Below are 20,700 nucleotides of genomic sequence, written 5' to 3'. Positions count from 1 at the left end.
GTGCGGGGTGGGGGCTTCAGCACCCAAAGCCCCCCTGGACATGCCACTGATACCCACCTGGTTAGTGCTGGAAAGCCACTGTCTGATATATGACTATCTCTGGTTGTTGGTGTGGTTTTGATGCCATCATCTGGTGTATCAGCGCCCTCAGTGATAGAATCCACACGATTACCAACAGTCTTATCTTCTCCTGTGTCAGTCAAATGATCTGTAGAATGAGACATGTTATAATATACAGTGATGGCAGGGACGGTGTGTGGGTGGCAAAAACAATCAATAATTTACCATTTTTGCAGCAATTTAGCTAAAATTCACATTTCCTTCAATGCCCCACAGAAAAAAATTAGTGGTGCCACTTCTGATTATATATATTTGACTCTAGAAATAAGATCCCACTTAACTTGTTCACCTCATGTTTGACAGTGACATAGGTGCATGTTTTGATGCCTGATGTACAGTGGAAATGGAAGCATAAATATGAGACAGTCAATATTACAGGTAAATTTTCACGGCAAAATTTTCTGGACACATGAATGGGTATCAATGTGAGTGTAACCTTGAACCTGATCCCTGACCCCCGGCGGTGACCTCGCTATTCAAGTTTTAGTCATTTTGAATTGGAATAGTTTTTTGGCCACAATTTCAATAGAAATTCGTGCATTGCAAAATTATTGAATATCATGCAATCTTAATTTCTTCACAATATCGTCAAAACGTAATTTCAAAAATATCTAACTACGGAAAAAATATTTATCTACGGAAACTCTTACCATAATATTATTAACTTGTGACAAGTTACTTATTTTGCATCAAAGGAGGAATTCTTCCTATTCAAATACATTGGTAGACCACCCGCTGAGCTCGGGGTCACATTCCATAATGCTAATATGTCTGCGCCCATGGGTGTCACGTGTCCAGAAAATTTTCCCCTGAAAATTTACTTATTAATTTAGACTGTACAAGGGCAGTTTGTCAACATGCTTGTGGCACATCTGTGTAAAGGTACTACCAAACTCAAAGTAAAACAAAGTATAGATGCATGTCTGCAACCTGACTTTATCATAATGAAAAGTGTCACAATTTGTGGACCAGAATGACATATGCATGTTTTCACAGCATATACAGTAAGCCAAATAATTAAGGTACCGGTTATATTCACCTCCTGTATATCCTAAACAAAGACAGATATATAGCTACATCTTTTAGCTCAAATTTAAGACCTCATTTGTTGAAATTGGTCTATAAATAAAAACATGATGATCCAAAACCAAAGGAAGATGCCAATTTCAAAGTTGCAGTTTGCTCCACTGCATGCCCTATTGATTTGTACACAAAACGTTCACGAACAAGAGACTAGCGCTGTACTTCCATTGATTAGCACTTTAAAACTTTCATTGATAGAACACAAAAGTGCAACTTTTGATTTCATTTTTTCATTAGGTTTTAGATCACTGTTTTTTTAATTCTCAACCAATTTCAACAAAATAAGGTCTTTTAAAAATCAGAGCTAAAGAGTACAGGTATTGCCTATTTGTTTTAATTTTGACATATTTGTCTTTATTTAGGACATACAGGGGTAAACACAACTGGTACCTTAATTGTTTGGCTTACTGTATACTCGGATGGGCAACTGCAGCATCGGCCAATTGCTCCATGAAAAATGGGTCAAATAATTTCAAAGTTTGCAAATTAGAAATGTCTCAAACATACATTTCTAGGCGACAGGAAACTCTCTCGAGTGTCGCAGGATCCAATATTGAAAGGTTGTTCGATGCTTTTCTTAACCACTGGTTCCTATGGGACAGAAAATCTTGTGTCGCTTTACCACATTTGCATTCAAATGTACAGATCTGCTGTACTGAAGGTCACTCTTCTGGACATTACTGTCTACAAGTTGTTATGGCATCGTGGAGGTGGTCATGTGCATATTTATAAGTATGTATTTTATAAATATAATTGAAGCTAGCTGATAGTAGAAATTCATTGTAAGATCAATTTCTTTTTCTCACCTTCCTCATGGACATAATCATAGGCTTCTTCATAGAATTCTTCTGGATAATCTTCTTCTTCTGAGATGTCAGCAGAAGCTGTCAATACATCAGTAGTCTTCAACTGCTTCCCTAGTTTTATCATCTGAAAAACAAGGTGGCTAATGCGTGAAAAGGTTCACATACGTTTCAAGACTTGCATGTTGCATTATTCTGTATCTATTTGTTTGAAAAGTTATTTATCTTTTTAGAATATTAGAACTATCTTCCACAAGGGAGTATGAATTTCAAATGGAATAAACACATTAGGTGGCTCCATTTGAATGTCATACAACCTTCATGACCTTTGAGAAAGATTCATGCTGAATCTTCTAAGAGGGTGAGTTTCAAATAAGAGGGTGCTAATTCCATACTCCTCCTGTTGAAAATACTTCAAAAATCTTCCACAGGGGGAGTGAGGACTTTAAATGGATAAGCCTAATCAGCCTAATGGCACACATCTCTTACCCTATGTTTGAGTAGTTCTGGTGGTATCTGGTTTGGGGAGTGAGCACTTTAAATGGATCACCCTAATGGCACACATCTCTTATCCTATGTTTGAGTAGTTCTGGTGGTATCTGGTTTGGGGAGTGAGGACTTTAAATGGATCAGCCTAATGGCACACATCTCTTACCCTATGTTTGAGTAGTTCTGGTGGTATCTGGTTTGGGGAGTGAGGACTTTAAATGGATCAGCCTAATGGCACACATCTCTTACCCTATGTTTGAGTAGTTCTGGTGGTATCTGGTTTGGGGAGTGAGGACTTTAAATGGATCAGCCTAATGGCACACATCTCTTACCCTATGTTTGAGTAGTTCTGGTGGTATCTGGTTTGGGGAGTGAGGACTTTAAATGGATCAGCCTAATGGCACACATCTCTTACCCTATGTTTGAATAGTTCTGGTGGTATCTGGTTTGGGGAGTGAGGACTTTAAATGGATCAGCCTAATGGCACACATCTCTTACCCTATGTTTGAGTAGTTCTGGTGGTATCTGGTTTGGGGGAGTGAGGAATTTAAATGGATCAGCCCAATGGCACACATCACTTACCCTATGTTTGAGTAGTTCTGGTGGTATCTGGTTTGGGGGAGTGAGGACTTAAAATAGATCAGCCTAATGGCACACATCTCTTACCCTATGTTTGAGTAGTTCTGGTGGTATCTGGTTTGAGGGAGTGAGGAATTTAAATGGATCAGCCCAATGGCACACATCACTTACCCTATGTTTGAGTAGTTCTGGTGGTATCTGGTTGGGGGAGTGAGGATTTTAAATGGATCAGCCTAATGGCACACATCTCTTACCCTTTGTTTGAGTAGCTCTGGTGGTATCTGGTTTTGGGGAGTGAGGACTTTAAATGGATCAGCCCATCTCTTACCCTATGTTTGAGTAGTTCTGGTGGTATCTGGTTGGGGGATTGAGGACATTAAATGGATCAGCCCATCTCTTACCCTATGTTTGAGTAGTTCTGGTGGTATCTGGTTTGGGGGAGTGAGGACTTTAAATGGATCAGCCCATCTCTTACCCTATGTTTGAGTAGTTCTGGTGGTATCTGGTTTGGGGGAGTGAGGACTTTAAATGGATCAGCCCATCTCTTACCCTATGTTTGAGTAGTTCTGGTGGTATCTGGTTGGGGGAGTGAGGACTTTAAATGGATCAGCCTAATGGCACACATCTCTTACCCTATGTTTGAGTAGTTCTGGTGGTATCTGGTTGGGGGAGTGAGGACTTTAAATGGATCAGCCTAATGGCACACATCTCTTACCCTATGTTTGAGTATTCTGGTGGTATCTGGTTGGGGGAGTGAGGACTTTAAATGGATCAGCCTAATGGCACACATCTCTTACCCTGTGTTTGAGTAGCTCTGGTAGTATCTGGTTTGGGGGAGTGAGGACTTTAAATGGATCAGCCTAATGGCACACATCTCTTACCCTATGTTTGAGTAGTTCTGGTGGTATCTGGTTGGGGAGTGAGGACTTTAAATGGATCAGCCTAATGGCACACATCTCTTACCCTTTGTTTGAGTAGCTCTGGTGGTATCTGGTTTTGGGGAGTGAGGACTTTAAATGGATCAGCCCATCTCTTACCCTATGTTTGAGTAGTTCTGGTGGTATCTGGTTGGGGAGTGAGGACATTAAATGGATCAGCCCATCTCTTACCCTATGTTTGAGTAGTTCTGGTGGTATCTGGTTTGGGGAGTGAGGACTTTAAATGGATCAGCCCATCTCTTACCCTATGTTTGAGTAGTTCTGGTGGTATCTGGTTTGGGGGAGTGAGGACTTTAAATGGATCAGCCCATCTCTTACCCTATGTTTGAGTAGTTCTAGTGGTATCTGGTTTGGGGGAGTGAGGACTTTAAATGGATCAGCCCATCTCTTACCCTATGTTTGAGTAGTTCTGGTGGTATCTGGTTTGGTTTCAGCTTCTTGTTCTTAATCAGGATCTTTCCCTTCAGCTGTTCCGGACTAGGAAGACGAGGGTTATCACCAAAGTCTGAATCAAACATGAACTTTGACACAAGTCTGTCTCCAAACACTTCCTGTTAAGTTCAAATCCAAATGAAAATAGTTACCATGGTTACAAGCCACAGTCAAAGAAAATAATGTTGGCACACTCTGCCATATTAAATATAAATTGCCACCCCTTTCCCCCCATTCAATGTTGACGAAAGCAATTTGACACATTGATTGAGGAGGAATGGCAAAAGGAAATGGGAAAGGGGAAGGTTTGTACTTCTCATAAAACAGTTCTGATTTCATTGAACTAGCAGAGTGGGAAATGAGGAGTTCCAACATACCATAAAACCTCATCTCGGCATATATAGTGTTTTTCGATGAAAACTAGCTTAATACGAAACAAGTGTAAATATGCCAATACAATAGAATGGTCTAACAATAATACTTGTTTGTATATGCTTGATCTGTAATTTATTTGTTGAAACTCCATAATGGCACCTTTCATCAGAAGCACTCTATAATATGCTTGTAGACGAGGTTTTACTGTATTATCAAGGTGTGCCAAATATATTCTTGCTTGATAGCGGAAGTTAAAGCTTTAAAAAATGTACAAAACTGGTAGTATAATTTTGTTGCATGTTAGTGCACAGACTCCAATGTTTATATAGACATGTAAGATTTATATCCAGCACTTCCAATCCTAACAAAAGTTGATAAACATGTGCATTCCCAGAAAATGGGATATAACGAGAACTGCAAAATCGTCAAAATAGGGGATATTTAAGTCACTATATCCGTGAAGTTCCAATAAAATAGGCACTTCAGGAAAATAAGGCAATGTGTTGCAAATCAGATAAGAAATCCCAGGGAGAACCTGAGATATTTCAGAAAAACTTGAGTGTTGAGTCTGGTTCCAGGGTTTATACTTACTATGAATATCTGTGCCATTTTGACTTGCTGCTGTAGAGAGCAGTGATTTTCAATACTGAGTATTACAGGGTATTCACTCACAATGAAGGCTGTCCTGTTGATGGCTTCTACTACTGCCTATTAAGTAAAATACAAGTGTGAAGTGATTATCCATCATAAACTTAGTAACAAGTTATTGGGTGATTTTCAATACTGAGTATTACAGGGTATTCGCTCACAATGAAGGCTGTCCTGTTGATGGCTTCTACTACTGCCTGTTAAGTATAATACAAGTGTGAAGTGATTATCCATCATAAACTTAGTAACAAGTTATTGGGTGATTTTCAATACTGAGTATTACAGGGTATTCACTCACAATGAAGGCTGTCCTGTTGATGGCTTCTACTACTGCCTATTAAGTAAAATACAAGTGTGAAGTGATTATCCATCATAAACTTAGTAACAAGTTATTGGGTGATTTTCAATACTGAGTATTACAGGGTATTCGCTCACAATGAAGGCTGTCCTGTTGATGGCTTCTACTACTGCCTGTTAAATAAAATACAAGTGTGAAGTGATTATCCATCATAAACTTAGTAACAAGTTATTGGGCTATTTACAAAAATCTTCCACAGAGAAGAGAGTATGTTTTCCAAATGGACTTGTCTTGGTTTAATCATTTTGAAACCCATACTCCACCTGTATGGGGATTAATTGCTTCATATCTTCCACAACTGAATGAAGTGAGTATTTCAAAAAGAAGTTGTTGTATTGATATGATCATAATCATTTAGTGATGTGCGCCCATAATATCGGACTAGCAAGATGGCGAACTACGTGAAAGAATAAAACCAAGTGTTATCTAATAATTATATTATATTATTGTGTCCAGCGTAGTTATCCTGACAATGTGTTAATAGCCAACACAATAGTTGTCCAACTGCCTAGTCTCTTTAAACACATACTCCCTCTTTGGAAGACCTTAGCTAAATCTTCCACAAGGGGAGTGTGGAGTTCAAACGGAATAACCTATCAAGTACAATTCAAAATAAAATACTTCACAGAGCTATACATATAATTTAAAATGACAAAACTGAGAATTCAACGTTTATATATTCCTTAAAATTGTGCTGAAAATTTGCAATACTTTGATGAACATTTGAATGGAAACTCACCTTGAAGCAAATTTTAGTCGTGAGAGTATGTCCATGGAGTCCATGATAGATTTCAGGAATACCATCATCACCATCCCAACAATCCAACTCTACACATCTGCACCCAGTCAACAGCACCTACATGAAACATACCATAACATATTGTGCAAATAAACACATCTAGGATACAAGTTGATATGAAGATAACTGCATTGTGCCTTAACCATTTCCGTATGCACCAATAAGCGAATCTTTACAGTAGTTTTCTTGTAATCAATCACCAGGTATTTCTCTTCAGCCCTACCACCATTCTTACCATGCTGCTGATTGGTTCAATAAATCATAAAGTCTTCTTGTAGCCAATCAGCAGGCAGTTAACTCACCTGTGCATATAGCTCAACAGATGATTCCCCTTTCAGTTGATGACCAGTCAGGTAGGTATTGTGGGATGATGATATCCAGTAATGAGTCATTGGATGGGTCAGGTCCTGTGTAAGAGATAATCAGGAAATGGTGGGATTATTATATTCAGTTATGGGTCTTCAGGACTTGTGTAAGAGATCAAAATTAGCATGAAATTAATGGGTATACAAAAAAATATAGAATAACATTATACAGACAACAAGTTCAAAATGTTCTTTAAATATTCACAGTTTCATGACCATATTTGTATTCAGCATGATAAATGCATAAAAATGATTACCAACAAGTCTAGTATTGGTTCAGTGGTTCTTGAGATCGCTCATAAAATTTTGAGAAAATACCTCAAAACTTTTTTTGTCTTTTGTATCGAAGCCTATGGCCAGCATGCAGAGCATTTATGCCAGCTGCCACAGCGGAAAAGAACTGGCAAAACTACTTCTGCATTTTTCACATGCAAAATAGGCAATACACTTGTTATCCTGAGAGATAACCCCCTGAGCACTACCTGCTGATCTAACATTGCCTTTGATTGGTCAATTACATGATTTTTCACTTTTAATCACCAATCAGAATGGAGCTTTGCAAATAATTCACCCCAATTTTTTTGCATGGTGAAATTATTCTAACAATGTTGCTGATTGGGCCAATTGGGGAAAACTTCTTTTTGGCCAATAGGCAGGTAGTTCTCATGGGGTTAAGTGGGTTTTTTTCTTACCTGTTTGACAACATTTTGTTGTTCATTATTGAAGGCATAATTTTCTCTGTCCATCATAAATCTTGCAAATCCTTCAAATGAGATGCATTGATGATCTCTCACTAACGCACTAGGCTCATGCCGCTAAAAATAAACAGAAATGCAATTTGATTTGAAGATATAAAGACAAAATTTAATGAGACAGTTGTAAAATCTCTCATGTATATAGCATAAAGTTCTTCATTTTAACCCAAACTCCAATTAGACGTTTGGACACATTGAATGCAGAGATTCGAGAATGTGCACCTATTTTCTGAAATAGTGCATTTTATGGATGATGAGGTTCATCAGGTCTGTTGATTAATCATCTATTTTGAGTTCATTTGTCAAGAGAAACCGGATGTTTTGATTTTCCCGGAAGTGGTATTCCTATCTGCAGTGTTAGTCTTGAGACGAGGGCATGTTTTTTGTAAATCACATATTTGATCCTCTACTCAAGACCAATGCTGGAGATAGGAATACCACTTCCGGGAAAATCAAAACATCCGGCCGAGTTTCCCGCTCCAAGCAGATGGATCAATAACATCATCAACAATTTGAGAAAGCCAGAAGGTTTCTGTCAGCAGAAAAATGTAAGTTTTTCATTTGGTCTTGACAAATGAACTCAAAATAGCTAGCTAGTGCATTTTATCATCATTGTTGTAATACATTGTGCCTTTTGAAACTCACCTGTATGATTTGCAATATTTCTTCATCAGGCACTTCTTCCTCTTGTTCTCTCCCCAAGAACTGCTTCATCTCCTCAACCCCCATCACATGGGTAGTCACTGTCTGTACCCCCGTGGAGTTGGCTTGCACACTCGAGGCAGCTATCGCATCTGAGACACGTCTGTTACTTTCATTGAGGGGCTCTATGAAAGTGTTCCTAGTTAAGCTGAGAACTACAAAATAATGGCAATGGGAACAATAAAAATATTAAGTAATTGAATGAGAAACAAACTGAAATGAAATGCTTGGATACTAGAGGCAGCTATCGCATCTGAGACATGCCTGTTGCTTTCATTGAGGAGCTCTATAAAAGTGTTCCTAGTTTAAAAGCTGAGAAATACAAAATAATGGTAAGGCGACGAAAAAAAGAAACCCTGTTCTACGGGCAGATGGCCCTTTCAAGTACTAAGGGTCGGTCAGTCTGCTTTTTGTTTGTTTTTGGAAATGGCCCCAAAAATCACCAAAATCTGTAAATAATTTGCAATTTGAGAAAATACAAAAAAAAAAATTTGTTCCTGAAATTTTGTTCCCTGACATGCACCCATAGCACCCTAAATATGTAATTTAGTCACGTTTACTGCCTTAAGCAGTAGAAACAGTCATATTCTTTGCAATTTTGTGATGTTTCATGTTGGTGGTTCTGTCAAACATACCCTTTTTTTCTGATTTTTAATGTTTTTGACACCATAAACAATGCTTGCCTGTGAAAAACTACTCTTTTTTTCAATTTTAGTTTTTGCATGAGTATAATATCCACCTCAAAATACAAGTACCTCCTCTCCAGAAAGAAGACAGGGAGATAGGGAAGAATGAGTGAATGATGTAGGGAGAATGAAAATAAGAAAAGGAAGAGTCCTTTTGGAAAAGTACCAACTTACTTGTATTGGTAGGTAACTCCACATCTTCTTTGGTCCTTAGTAAACTTGCCAACGCACTGTCCTTCCCCGCATCCTTGGGGTTAAAGGTCACTGAGTACGAGTCAAATATATCCTTGAGATCCTTGCGACAGCGTAGGCTGAAAGACTTGAATAACTCAACAAATTCTGTCAAGATAAAAAAAAAGATTGCTGAAAAACCACGACAAAATGTTGAGCTCTATGAGCAAACTTACTATATAATTTGGTTCACCTTAAGTTTGGTAGTGACGTACGTGCATATTTTGCTCGCTGCATTATCAAATCACGAGCGTAAAGATAAACGCGCTGTGTGCATTGACGTCACTACTGAACTTGAGGTGAACCAAATTATAGATGCTTTGACTTGAATCGAGAACGGAAGGCAAATGGGTGATATGAACATTACAAACAAGGGGCCAGAGGGAACCCCCTCCTTACCCACCCGCAACCCTTGTCACTCAAACAGACCTGTTACTAAATTTAAGAAAATGAGTCCGTAGAATGCACTCAAACTTAGATTATACAAACATATTGGGCAACTGGTTTTACAGATTTGAATGAAGATGTAGTGTAAGAAATGAGTACCCATTTCCCCAACTTGTACCAAGTCATCCCCCGGAGCCCCATCTAACCTGGGAATGATAAATTGGAGTGTGTGGTGATAAGATTCTGTGATCCTGTCAGACTCAGAAATGAACTTTTTTGTCTCAGCAATGGCAGTGTGTCATATGAGATGGACTCACCCACCCCACCCCCTCCCCCACCCCCGAGACCTAACTCAACCCCCACCCCTGAGACCCATCTTACCAGGGAATGATAAATTGGAGTGTGTGGTGATAAGATTCTGTGATCCTGTCAGACTTAGAGAGGAACTCTTCTGTCTCAGCAATGGCGGTGTGTCGTATGATATGGACTCATCCACCCCTGAGACCTAACTCACCCCCACCCCCGAGACCCATCTTACCTGGGAATGATAAATTGGAGTGTGTGGTTATAAGATTCTGCGATCCTGTTAGACTTAGAGATGAACTCTTCTGTCTCAGCAATGGCGGTGTGTCATACGAGATGGACTCATCCGTTTTGCTAAGACTGCTTGACAGGGATCCTAATCTCTCTGCACTGGAATAATCTTCATCTGAAAAGAAAAATAATTCGAGAAGTTATACAGGAGAGTAAACTCTACCAGCCCTCTACCAGCAGTTTCTTCAAAATAAAAACCCTTTGTTCATTTTGTTAGGAAGCACATGATAATTTTTTTTTAACTCAGGAACACTTTCTGTCAAAAGACCCTGAAATTTACCTATGCTTAAGATTTTGTAATTTTCAAGAAAACCAGTCATGCTATCTTCATGAATTATGTTTACAGCTTTGATGAATCTAGTTTTCTCTGCAATAAGAAATATAGTCTAATTTGCAATTCTATAATATATATTTTTTTGATATAAGTACTATTTAAGATAGCTGTAGCTCAAACTTGAATTTTGGAATAGCCTTTTTTCTCAATCGTCACCTACAAAGATTAAAGTGCTAAATTTGTTAATAAAAAGGGTATTTCGTGATCCACAGCATCATCCCCACACTTTTTTCAAAAAAAGTTGAGATTTTTATACCACTGGAAACCTCTGGCTACATAATGTTTATGTACCAAAAATTTCTTGCAGATTAATTCGTTTGGCAAAAATATCGTCAAATTTGAATTTCGTTCTGGTATACCAGAACGAAATTACAACACTGGCCTATGCAGCAGTGTAATACACATAATTATACATAACTCGCAAACATCAGATTCAACTAAAATTTTGGGAATAAGCTTTTTTCGTGGATATCTACTGAAAATGTCATAACAAGAGGATGCTAGGATCACAAAATCCTCCTTTAAATAAAATCAATTCCATCATGTAGCTTTTAAATTTCTAATGTCAGAGAAATTTACCTTGTTTTATGTCCATGCTGGTATCACTCATGTCCATAGATGTACTATCAGCACTCATAGATCTCAGCGGCTCATTAGAATCAAAACTTGATGACCGTGAACCCTCTCCATTGGTCACAAATATGCTTCGTCCCGTCAGATCTGTCGTATGTGACCTCTGGTGCATTTTCTTCTTATGTTTGACTTTGATGCTTGAGGTTTTACGCACCGCTCGGCGGTTGAACTGGTTGTGATTACTGTCATCAACCTGTTTAATGGAAAATAAAACCTGTTTAGTGAAGAAATCAACCAATTTAGTGAACAAATCAACAAGTTTAGTGAACAAATCAACCAGTTTTGTGAACAAGTAAACCAGTTTAGTGATCAAATCAACCAGTTTAGTGAATAAATCAACCAGTTTAGTGAACAATCAACCAATTTAGTGAACAAATCAACCAGTTTAGTGAACAAATCAACCAGTTTAGTGAACAAATCAACCAGTTTAGTGAACAAATCAACCAGTTAAGTGAACAAATCAACCAGTTTAGTGAACAAATCAACCAGTTTAGTGAACAAATCAACCAGTTTAGTGAACAAATCAACCAGTTTAGTGAACATATCAACCAGTTTAGTAACCAAATCAACCAGTTTAGTGAACAAGTCAACCAGTTTAGTGAACAAATAAACCAGTTTAGTGCACAAATAACCAGTTTAGTCAACAAATTAACCCCTTCAGTGAACAAATCAACAAGCCGTTCATTGAACAAAGTTTCCGCCAATAAAAGGAAGCAGTCAGATGTGATGGTTTGTCAGTCTGATGAAACCACTTGTGTAGGGGTGACTATCACTAAAAATGTGAGTCTTAACATGTTCATTTGACACAGTGACATTCCAAATGAACTTGTTCAAACATTTATAACCTGCTTATGTTTTACATTTGTGTTTGTTGGGTAAATGTCCCTCAAATTTCCAAAAGATCTGACTGGTTTGAAATGAGGAATGATATCTTGGTTATCATTTAGTCTAGTGCAACAACAGTCAAATAGGAAAGCAGGAACATTAACAGACAGACACCCCTACACCCGACAGACAAACAGACATACTCACGCAGGTATACGACGTACTTGTGTGTCTGTGAGATGTGTGACTTTTCTTGTGTGTCTTTTTGACCCGACGGACACATGACGGACGCCTGACGGACCTCTTGTGTGTCTTTTTTTTTCATCTTGTGTGTCTTTTTTTTTGGTTGTCACTGGTTGTTGCTTGTGTGCCCTTTTCAATACCTTCAAAAATGAGCTCTATACCCACCCCCCTGCAAGAGCTTACTTCTGTGCCTAGACACACAAGCTAGTATTGTACACACAAAAAAGGCACACAAGCATAGCCTCGTGAGGACAGACAGACACCCCGACAGACAGACAGACACCCCCACACAAACACACATATTACTAACCTTTGGTGAAGAAGGCTGTGATTTCTGTTTGACAGCCAGTTTTCTGACTGGTTTGAAGTGATGGAATGATCTCTTGGTTATCGGGGAGTCAGGAGTACTGTTTGCTAGAGATGACTTCTCACTCTTCTCGCTTGGTTTCTTCATCAAAGCATTGTGGCCTCCAAAAGACTGAGAATATATCAACAAAGACATTAAAGGAGGTGAACTGATATATTTGGAAAATCAAATTCTTTAAAACTTTAAAATGTCGTCCCTTTCAAGCATTCATGCAAAAAGAACACGTAAATGTTCCTTGTAATACTGACATTCATACAGCATGATACTGTTAGTCTACAGTATTTTTTATTAATGATAACCATCATGATCCTGTAATAAACTGATATCAAATGAAAGATCCTATTTTTCTCATTAACATATTCAAATTAGAAGTTCTAAATCGGTGTGTTTCGAAGATATCATCAAAAACTGTTGAATTAGTCTCAAATGTGGTATACCATATTTGAGAGTATAATTCAACAGTTTTTGATGATTTTTTCGGAAATATACCGATTTGGAACGCCTAATTTCAATATGTTAATGGGAAAAATATGAGCTTTCATCTGATACCAAAATCTGCATTTTGATGGGGTAAAGTGGGGGGGGTGATGCTGTCAATCAGGTTACCTTTAATGAGTCATTAACAACAACAAAAAGTTTGCAAAGAAGGCTGATGTGCCTGGTTTTTGTGATAGCTGTGCTTTGGTTTTCAAATTGTTACAATTCTAAAATTTGAGGCAAATTGTTTGGTTCAAATGATATCACTACATAGAGGTGATGTGCTGTATGATTGGTAGAATGTGATCAAGCAAAATCAGTCGGAAGTCGGAAATATTGAGTTCCAGATATAGACAAACAAAGGAAACCATTTCTTTTGTTGTCTACTGTTTTGGAAACCCTACAATTGTTCATATCTTTGGAACCAAATGTTCGATTTCAATGGGGATTTCTGATAAATGTTCCTTTGCAAACGCTTTATACAATCATGTAGAAAACTGAAAATTGAATATACCCGATTTCAAACTGATTGTGCTTGATCACACCACATATAGTTTTAAATGGACCACTGCAAAAAATCGAACCGCTCAACTATCAAAAAATTGCTGGTTATAATGGTGTTTTAAATGCACCAAGGCATTTTAACCATTAGAAAATGATGAATTCTTCTGTACTTTTTAATCAAGATATTATACCCAAAAACAGCCTTTGACTCAAAATTACACCATACGTAACGCTATGGCCAATCCGCATCTTGTTTTGTTGCTCACAGCACTTCCCTGCTCACAGAGGGCAGATGATGTACCTCCAGCTTTCATTGGCAAGAGCCCGAAATCGAACAATAATTTGTGTCTTTAATTTGAGCGTTACACAAAGATTTGCAAATACAGCGCTTAGTGCACATTTACAATCTGGAGGTACATGTACATTAAAGGTGAAGCCCTGCACACAGCAGTTCTTCTGGGGGTGAACCAAACCTGCCTGGTTATCAAATTGATCAGTGACAAGGTTATCTCTGAATTTGACATGTGCTAATTGATGCAATAACATTAAAACATCAATTAGCACCTGTCAAATTCAGACCTAGTTACTGATTAATTTGATAACCAGGCAGGTCTGGGTCACCTCAGAAGAACTGCTCTGACATGGCTTCCTCTTTAAGTTACCTCTATGAGTGACACACAAACTGGCAGAGTTGGTATACTCTTTGATTCTACCTTAATGCTTTTAACACAAAGAATAGGAGGAGGATGTTGAATTAGACAAACATATTGGGCTATTCCATTTAAAATCCACACTACCCCTGTGGAAGATTTTGGAAATATCTTTCACATGGGGAGTATGAATTTCAAATTGAATGAACACATTAGGCAGCTCCATTTAAAACTCACCCTCCCTCTGTGGAAGATTCAGGTTGAATCTTTCTCAGAAGGTGTATGGAATTATAATGGAGCTTCCTAATGCGTTCATTCCATTTTAAATTCATACTCCCCCTGTGGAAGATATTTTCAAAATCTTCCACAGGGGTAGTGTGGATTTTAAATGGAATAGCCGATAACAACTCGCTGGTGCCAACTTTGAGTCCTGCTATAACAACTTACCCTAATTGCATCCAGTGGGGTTGGTCCATAGCAATTTTTCTTGGAATAAAACAAATTGAGGTATTCTTTCTCCAACCAGCCAATCCGCTGATCAGCAACATACATTTGCCGTTCCTGCAACGCATTCAGTACTGCTGTCAAACCCGCATACCATAAGGCAATAGTCCTCTTTGGCGCCACAAAGTGCACCAACCTGTTGTCCGTTATACACGTCCCGAACACAAGGGAAATAACATTCTCTGTCCTGGTAAAATTACCGCTCAACCCGTGTCTTCGTGTAATCGAAGTCAAATCGGGAGCTTCGTGTCCGAGAAAGACTTGTTTCGCTGCAGATAGTTCCAGGTAGCCTTCTTCCAGGCTCCCTTGTATGGGAATTGTTGAATGATATTTTACATTGCACATTGTTGGGGGCAGTAGGAGGTCGGCGTCACGTCGAATCGGGGTATTTGGCCCAGGTGAGAACGGAATTGCACGGATCCAGTTTGAGCACACACATGGCGGAGCGGTTTCCATCTTCTTCCCAATGAATTCCAGTAAGACCATGATGCATACACTGCACAGTATGGAGATGATTGTCAAGTCTGTGGTAGATAAAGGAGGGATGATTAGAATTACAACATTTAACTCTCTCCATGCGGGTGTCGACTGCAGACGACAAATATCAATATTTTTTCAAATATTCAAAAATTTCATAATTGTAAATTTTCATGACCATAATTGAAATCAGCATAAGAAATGCATTAAAATGAGTACAAACAAGCCTAGTATTGGTTCAGTGGTCCTTAAGGTAGAAACATCGGCTACGGTGTCATGCACAGATTTGGTTTAAAATGATACAGGATGTGTAGTTGGGTGAGAAAAACTTGCCTGCCAAATTTGAATTTTTGCCAACAAAGCGTTTTTGAGTTATGCCATTTTTTGTCATTAGAAAACCCCATTGACTTTGTACATAAAGTGGTTTTGACACTAAGCCTCGTTCACTAAAATTGATAAAAGTTTGAAAATGGATACTATGTTTAAATATTATTTTATCTCCTTTTTATCCCCTTTATAGAACTGCTTTTTGGATCTTTTTATTACAAAAATGTTACCAAATAATATTAGTGACTTTTTTCCTATATATTTGCCAATATTAAAGGTGATATTTGAAGGTAATGTTAGTACTTGCTCAAATTTTCTTGATTTGATCTAGAAACACTGAATGACCCAATTTCATAATTATTGTCTGAGCTAACCATATGGCCAATTTTAACAAACAAGGTGTCATATGAAAGGTTATTAAATTTAGAAACTTTTCTCGCCAGCTTTTTGTAATAAAGTGTTTCTATTTTAAGTTATGGGTGTTTCTAGATTTCCCTAATTTAAAAATAGAAAAAATGATTTTTCTCAAAAAAAAAACACTTTATCAAAAAAAAATCTGGCGAGAGAATTTAGATATTAGGCTTATTAACCACCCCACAAACTATGGAACCCATATCACATTCCCTCTAGGCTAGCAATAATTATTTGTAGAAAAAATTAGGGAATTTTCAAAAAATATAGAAAAACATAAGAAATGTTTAAATTTTCATGAAACATTAAAAATAAGTGGAGTAAAGACTTTTCTTAAATTGGTAATATATTTGATATGGATACATAATTCTGATTTGATATAGTGGCTATTTTCCTGCATGGGCCTATTATCCGATGCTCCTACCTTAAGATAGCTCTGATATTTTGAAAAAAAATCTCATAAATTTGACTTTTTATGTTGAAGTCTATGGCCAGCATGTAGAGCATTATGCTCTACGTGTTAGCCAAAGGCTTCAAAATAAAAATTCCCAGTTTTGAGATATTTTCTCAAAATATCAAGAGCTATCTCAAAGATCCTCTGAGCCAATACTAGACTTGTTTGTATTCATTTTCATGCATTTTCATGCTGATTCCAAATATGGTTGTGAAAATTTAAACTTCTGAAGTGTTTGAATTTTAAAAAATTGTCGTCTGCAGTTGACACCCCGGAGGAGAGTTGTAATGTTGTACCTTTAGCAGACATTCAAAACTGGGGATTATAACTTTAGCCCTGCAATAATGCTTTTTGTTTTTCAAACTTCGTATTTATTATGTTGTTGACACAATTGGATCCTAGGCTATTCCACTTGAAATCCACACTCCCCTTTTGGAAGATTTAGCTGAAGTCTTTTGCAGAGGGAGTTTTTATTTCAAATGGAATAGACAATAGTACAACTTCCATTCGAAATAGTATATAATTAAGAAATAAAGGGTAATGCATGATCCTTTACACAAAAATAATGTGTCGAGGCAGTAAAACGTAAATAATGGGTGAGGCGCAGCAAGCCATTTATTTAAACGCTTTTACTGCCGAGGACACATTATTTTATGTAAAGGATAATGCTGCACCCTTTATTTCTATTCTATTACCATAAAATAGTGTGATTTAAAGAGAAAATATCAAATTTTTTGCCCAAATATTTCAAGTTGTTTACCTCAAGGTGGAGCGCATACGCGTAGCCAAAGCGTATGCACATTCCAATAACACAACCTAACATTCCATTCTCCCCTATAAGCAGGTATGCACATACAATAACACACCCCTGACATTCCATTCTCCCCTACATAAGCAGGTGTGCTGTGCGCTCTGTTGTGCGCTGTGATGATAGAAGAACATAAAGTTCGTTGCCCTTGACACTTTATCGCTAATTAATGGTCTGTCACGTGACGCGTTTCAACAAATCACAGTGCGCGATTTTGAATAATGGGTCGTGGGGGTAATAGAATGGAAGATATAGGTAAAGCCAAATACAGGGGGAGTATGGGTTTCAAAACAATTCACCCTAGCCAATTCCATTTCACAAACATACTCACTCTGTGGAAGATTTTTCTTAAATCTTTATTTTTCTTCAAATGGATCGATTTTGGAGTTGTGATGCACAATAATTAATATTGCATACAGAATTAGGGGTCGTAACATAGCTTATAAAAGTTGATGAATTTGTTGATACAAAAAATGTCAAAAAGTCATTCATATTGGAAAAATTCTCAGAAATATCAAGAAAAAAGGAGTCTTTTGGTGACAGTCAAACAAAAAACATTTGGTGACAAGGAATTGAAAAAGGGGGTCAATATTGCCGCACATCCTCTTCACCCATTTTCAGTGAGTGCTCCCACCCCTGGATCTGACACACTGCAGATGGGAGACAGGCATTTGTTGTAGACCCTGGGGTCCATTTCACTAAACTTTACAAAGTCTCGAAATCGTTCCTAACTTACGATGAGTCATAAGTTCGTTTCACTAAACTCATTTACGAACGGTACCCTTCGTAAGAATCGTAAGTAATAGGATTTACTCCAGCGACCTTAAAGTTCCGTCTAGTATTAGGTATTCATATACGAATGGTTACTTGAGTTACGAAGGGGTAAAAAGTTGAGTGAAATGGACCCCAGGTCTATATGATACCTACCTATGATGAGGGATGATCTCTATACCGGCAGGATTGGGGATGGGATTAATGGGTTCGTACATGACTTCGTTTTCGAAGCAGGTGATGTACGAAGATTGGTCCGTATCGGATTGTGATTGGTCCGTGTCTTGGTCCTCATCTTCCTCATCACTGAAGGAAAAAAGATAGAATGATGGTAAACGAACAGGGAACATTGGAATGAAGAATTTAGCTGTATTTCCTGTACACCTGCCCCCTTTGAGAACTTTCCCTTATCCCCTTTTTGGAATGTTGGCTGCCCTGATATTATGATTTTTAGGCTTTTTTGTATTTTTTAAACAATTTTTGTACTCTATTTTCACCAATTTTTTTCCTCCTTGAAAGTTGTCTTGCCCCCTTCCGCCCACTGAAAAAGGCTATACTGCTGTCATGTACTACCCAAATACCTACTCTGTTTGCTAGTTAGTTTATTTCCTCTCTACCCTGGTGCCATATAAAGGGTATGATGATCTTGTGATAATCTATGGATTAGTAAGCTCATTGTTCAGAGGTAGAATTCTGTTCCATCTTGCAAGAATCATCCATTTAGATTCTGGCAACATAATTTTACAAGAATATGTACATTCTTATTATTGAGCTAGTGTGTAGGATTGAAATGTTTACAATGATTCAGATTCTCAACAAAATTCCAACCCTGCTGTTCTCTAACTTCATAGCTTTAATACTACAGAGCTTTAACACTCAGATCAACATTTTAGGAAAAGATGCTTTCTGCAACCTCTTTTGCAAGGTTTTGTTTTTGGTGACAATTGGAAAATTTGCAAAATCCTTTAAAAAAAGAGGTGTTTCAGCAATGGATCTATTAATTCTTTCATTTAGAAAACAAAATTTTTAAGATAAGGCCATCTTAATTAAATCCTGTGTCTCAAAGCATGTGAGAAATTGAAAACCTAATGCGGAATGCGGTGATTTTTACTGTTTTTTTTTTTTTTTTTTTTTTTTTTATGTGTCTGTACAGCATTTCGGACAAGCATATTTGTGCCAAAAAATATCCAATGTTGCAAATGTTGGAATAGCAGACAAAAAAAGTCACTGCTACAAACTATTATTCTTCTCTTTTATTATTTTTGTGTCCAAAGTTTACGAAAAAATAGAAAACTTGGAATCAAATACGAATTTTGAGTTTTATTTTCGTCTTTTTGTTTAAAAAAATATAAAGAGATAAAAAAAATGAATTTCTTGATTTTCAAAGAGGACTACGCACACGATTTTACTAACACGCGCAGCAGCTTTGAGACACAGGATTTAATTAAGATGGCCTAAGCATTACACTTGAAGAAATGGTTTGATTAAGACAGATAAGTGCTAGGTTTGAAGTGAAATTGTGCATTTTAAGCTTGAATTATTTGCAAAAAAGTTACCAATTTATTTCACAAGCATATCTGTCATGTTTGAGAGTGATGTGGCATAGGTTTATTCATCTCTCATTCCAACAAGGAGAGGGGGTGGGGTGGGGGGAGGAGGGACGGGTACACCTACCTCTGAGGTATATTGGACTGCTCCTCATCACCCTGTTGCCTGGTAACCTGTTGGCACATTTTAATATCACTAAGCACCAAACTTGCACGCAACATCTTGTCCGTACATAAGACACCGCCCTCTATGGCAGAATCTTCATCAGGTCCTGGAAGTGATATAGTGGGAGTATTATCCTCATAGATACGCTCCAGTTCTTGAAGGAACACGCCAAAATAAGGCACCACCTTGCAACGTGGGATACACAATGCCTTGTCCACGGCATCACGGTATTCCGTCGTATTGTTGTTGATCGTATCGTAGAGTGAGATAAGCGACTCGCTGCCAAGTTCATCCGCATTCTCTAGTAATGGCTTCAGTGCAATGGACCTGTTAAATCAATACAAAGTTGAATTAATGAACGAAAAATTCAAAATTATCATTCAAACCCAAACGGAAAAGTATTTTATTCCACAGATGATCTTGAAAGAGGAGCACTGAAATTGCATAAATTTTTGTTTAATTGTCTATCTTCACTAATATGCATAATAAATTAGCTAATTAATTATACTCTTTGGGCCTATACGAAAAATTCAGATGCAAAAGGCGATACGCCATTTTCAAACTTTTTGCATTAACCCTTACACAGCTAGGTACCACAAAATACCACGATGATAAACACTGCGCATGCATTAATCCCAGGTGATGCAATGATGCAATCACCTTAAGTGCTATATGCTCAGGGAAACGCTGGCCGGGCCAGCGTAACCCCTGTGGCTACCGGTAGGTGATCGTGGTAAGGTTCGAGTTTAGTCGTCTTCTCTATTCTTTTTCGTTTCTTCTTGAACTTCCGATAGCAAAAAGAAGTGTTCAGTAAATAAGTGAGATAACAATGTATATTCGAAGACCCCATAGAATACT

General features: G+C 37.8%; 1 protein-coding gene across 1 annotated transcript in view; it reads right to left on the bottom strand.

Annotated features, from left to right (window-relative positions):
- The window catches only part of LOC140161632 (1-phosphatidylinositol 4,5-bisphosphate phosphodiesterase epsilon-1-like), a 45,258-nt gene that overhangs the window by 23,051 nt on the left and 1,507 nt on the right, over positions 1–20,700 (bottom strand). The window contains 21 exon segments of the mRNA XM_072184933.1: positions 58–208; positions 2,010–2,133; positions 2,496–2,522; positions 2,994–3,104; positions 3,162–3,272; positions 4,112–4,210; positions 4,405–4,563; positions 5,411–5,527; positions 6,565–6,681; positions 6,927–7,031; positions 7,682–7,804; positions 8,390–8,601; positions 9,307–9,471; positions 10,132–10,248; positions 10,289–10,459; positions 11,258–11,504; positions 12,690–12,857; positions 14,825–15,280; positions 15,282–15,405; positions 18,286–18,435; positions 19,804–20,169. Coding sequence (XP_072041034.1) covers positions 58–208; positions 2,010–2,133; positions 2,496–2,522; positions 2,994–3,104; positions 3,162–3,272; positions 4,112–4,210; positions 4,405–4,563; positions 5,411–5,527; positions 6,565–6,681; positions 6,927–7,031; positions 7,682–7,804; positions 8,390–8,601; positions 9,307–9,471; positions 10,132–10,248; positions 10,289–10,459; positions 11,258–11,504; positions 12,690–12,857; positions 14,825–15,280; positions 15,282–15,405; positions 18,286–18,435; positions 19,804–20,169 — 3,420 coding nt within the window.

This window comes from Amphiura filiformis, chromosome 10, assembly GCF_039555335.1.
Source record: "Amphiura filiformis chromosome 10, Afil_fr2py, whole genome shotgun sequence".
In the NCBI taxonomy this organism is placed as follows: Eukaryota; Metazoa; Echinodermata; class Ophiuroidea; order Amphilepidida; family Amphiuridae; genus Amphiura; species Amphiura filiformis.
This window is presented reverse-complemented; position numbering and strand designations above follow the sequence as displayed.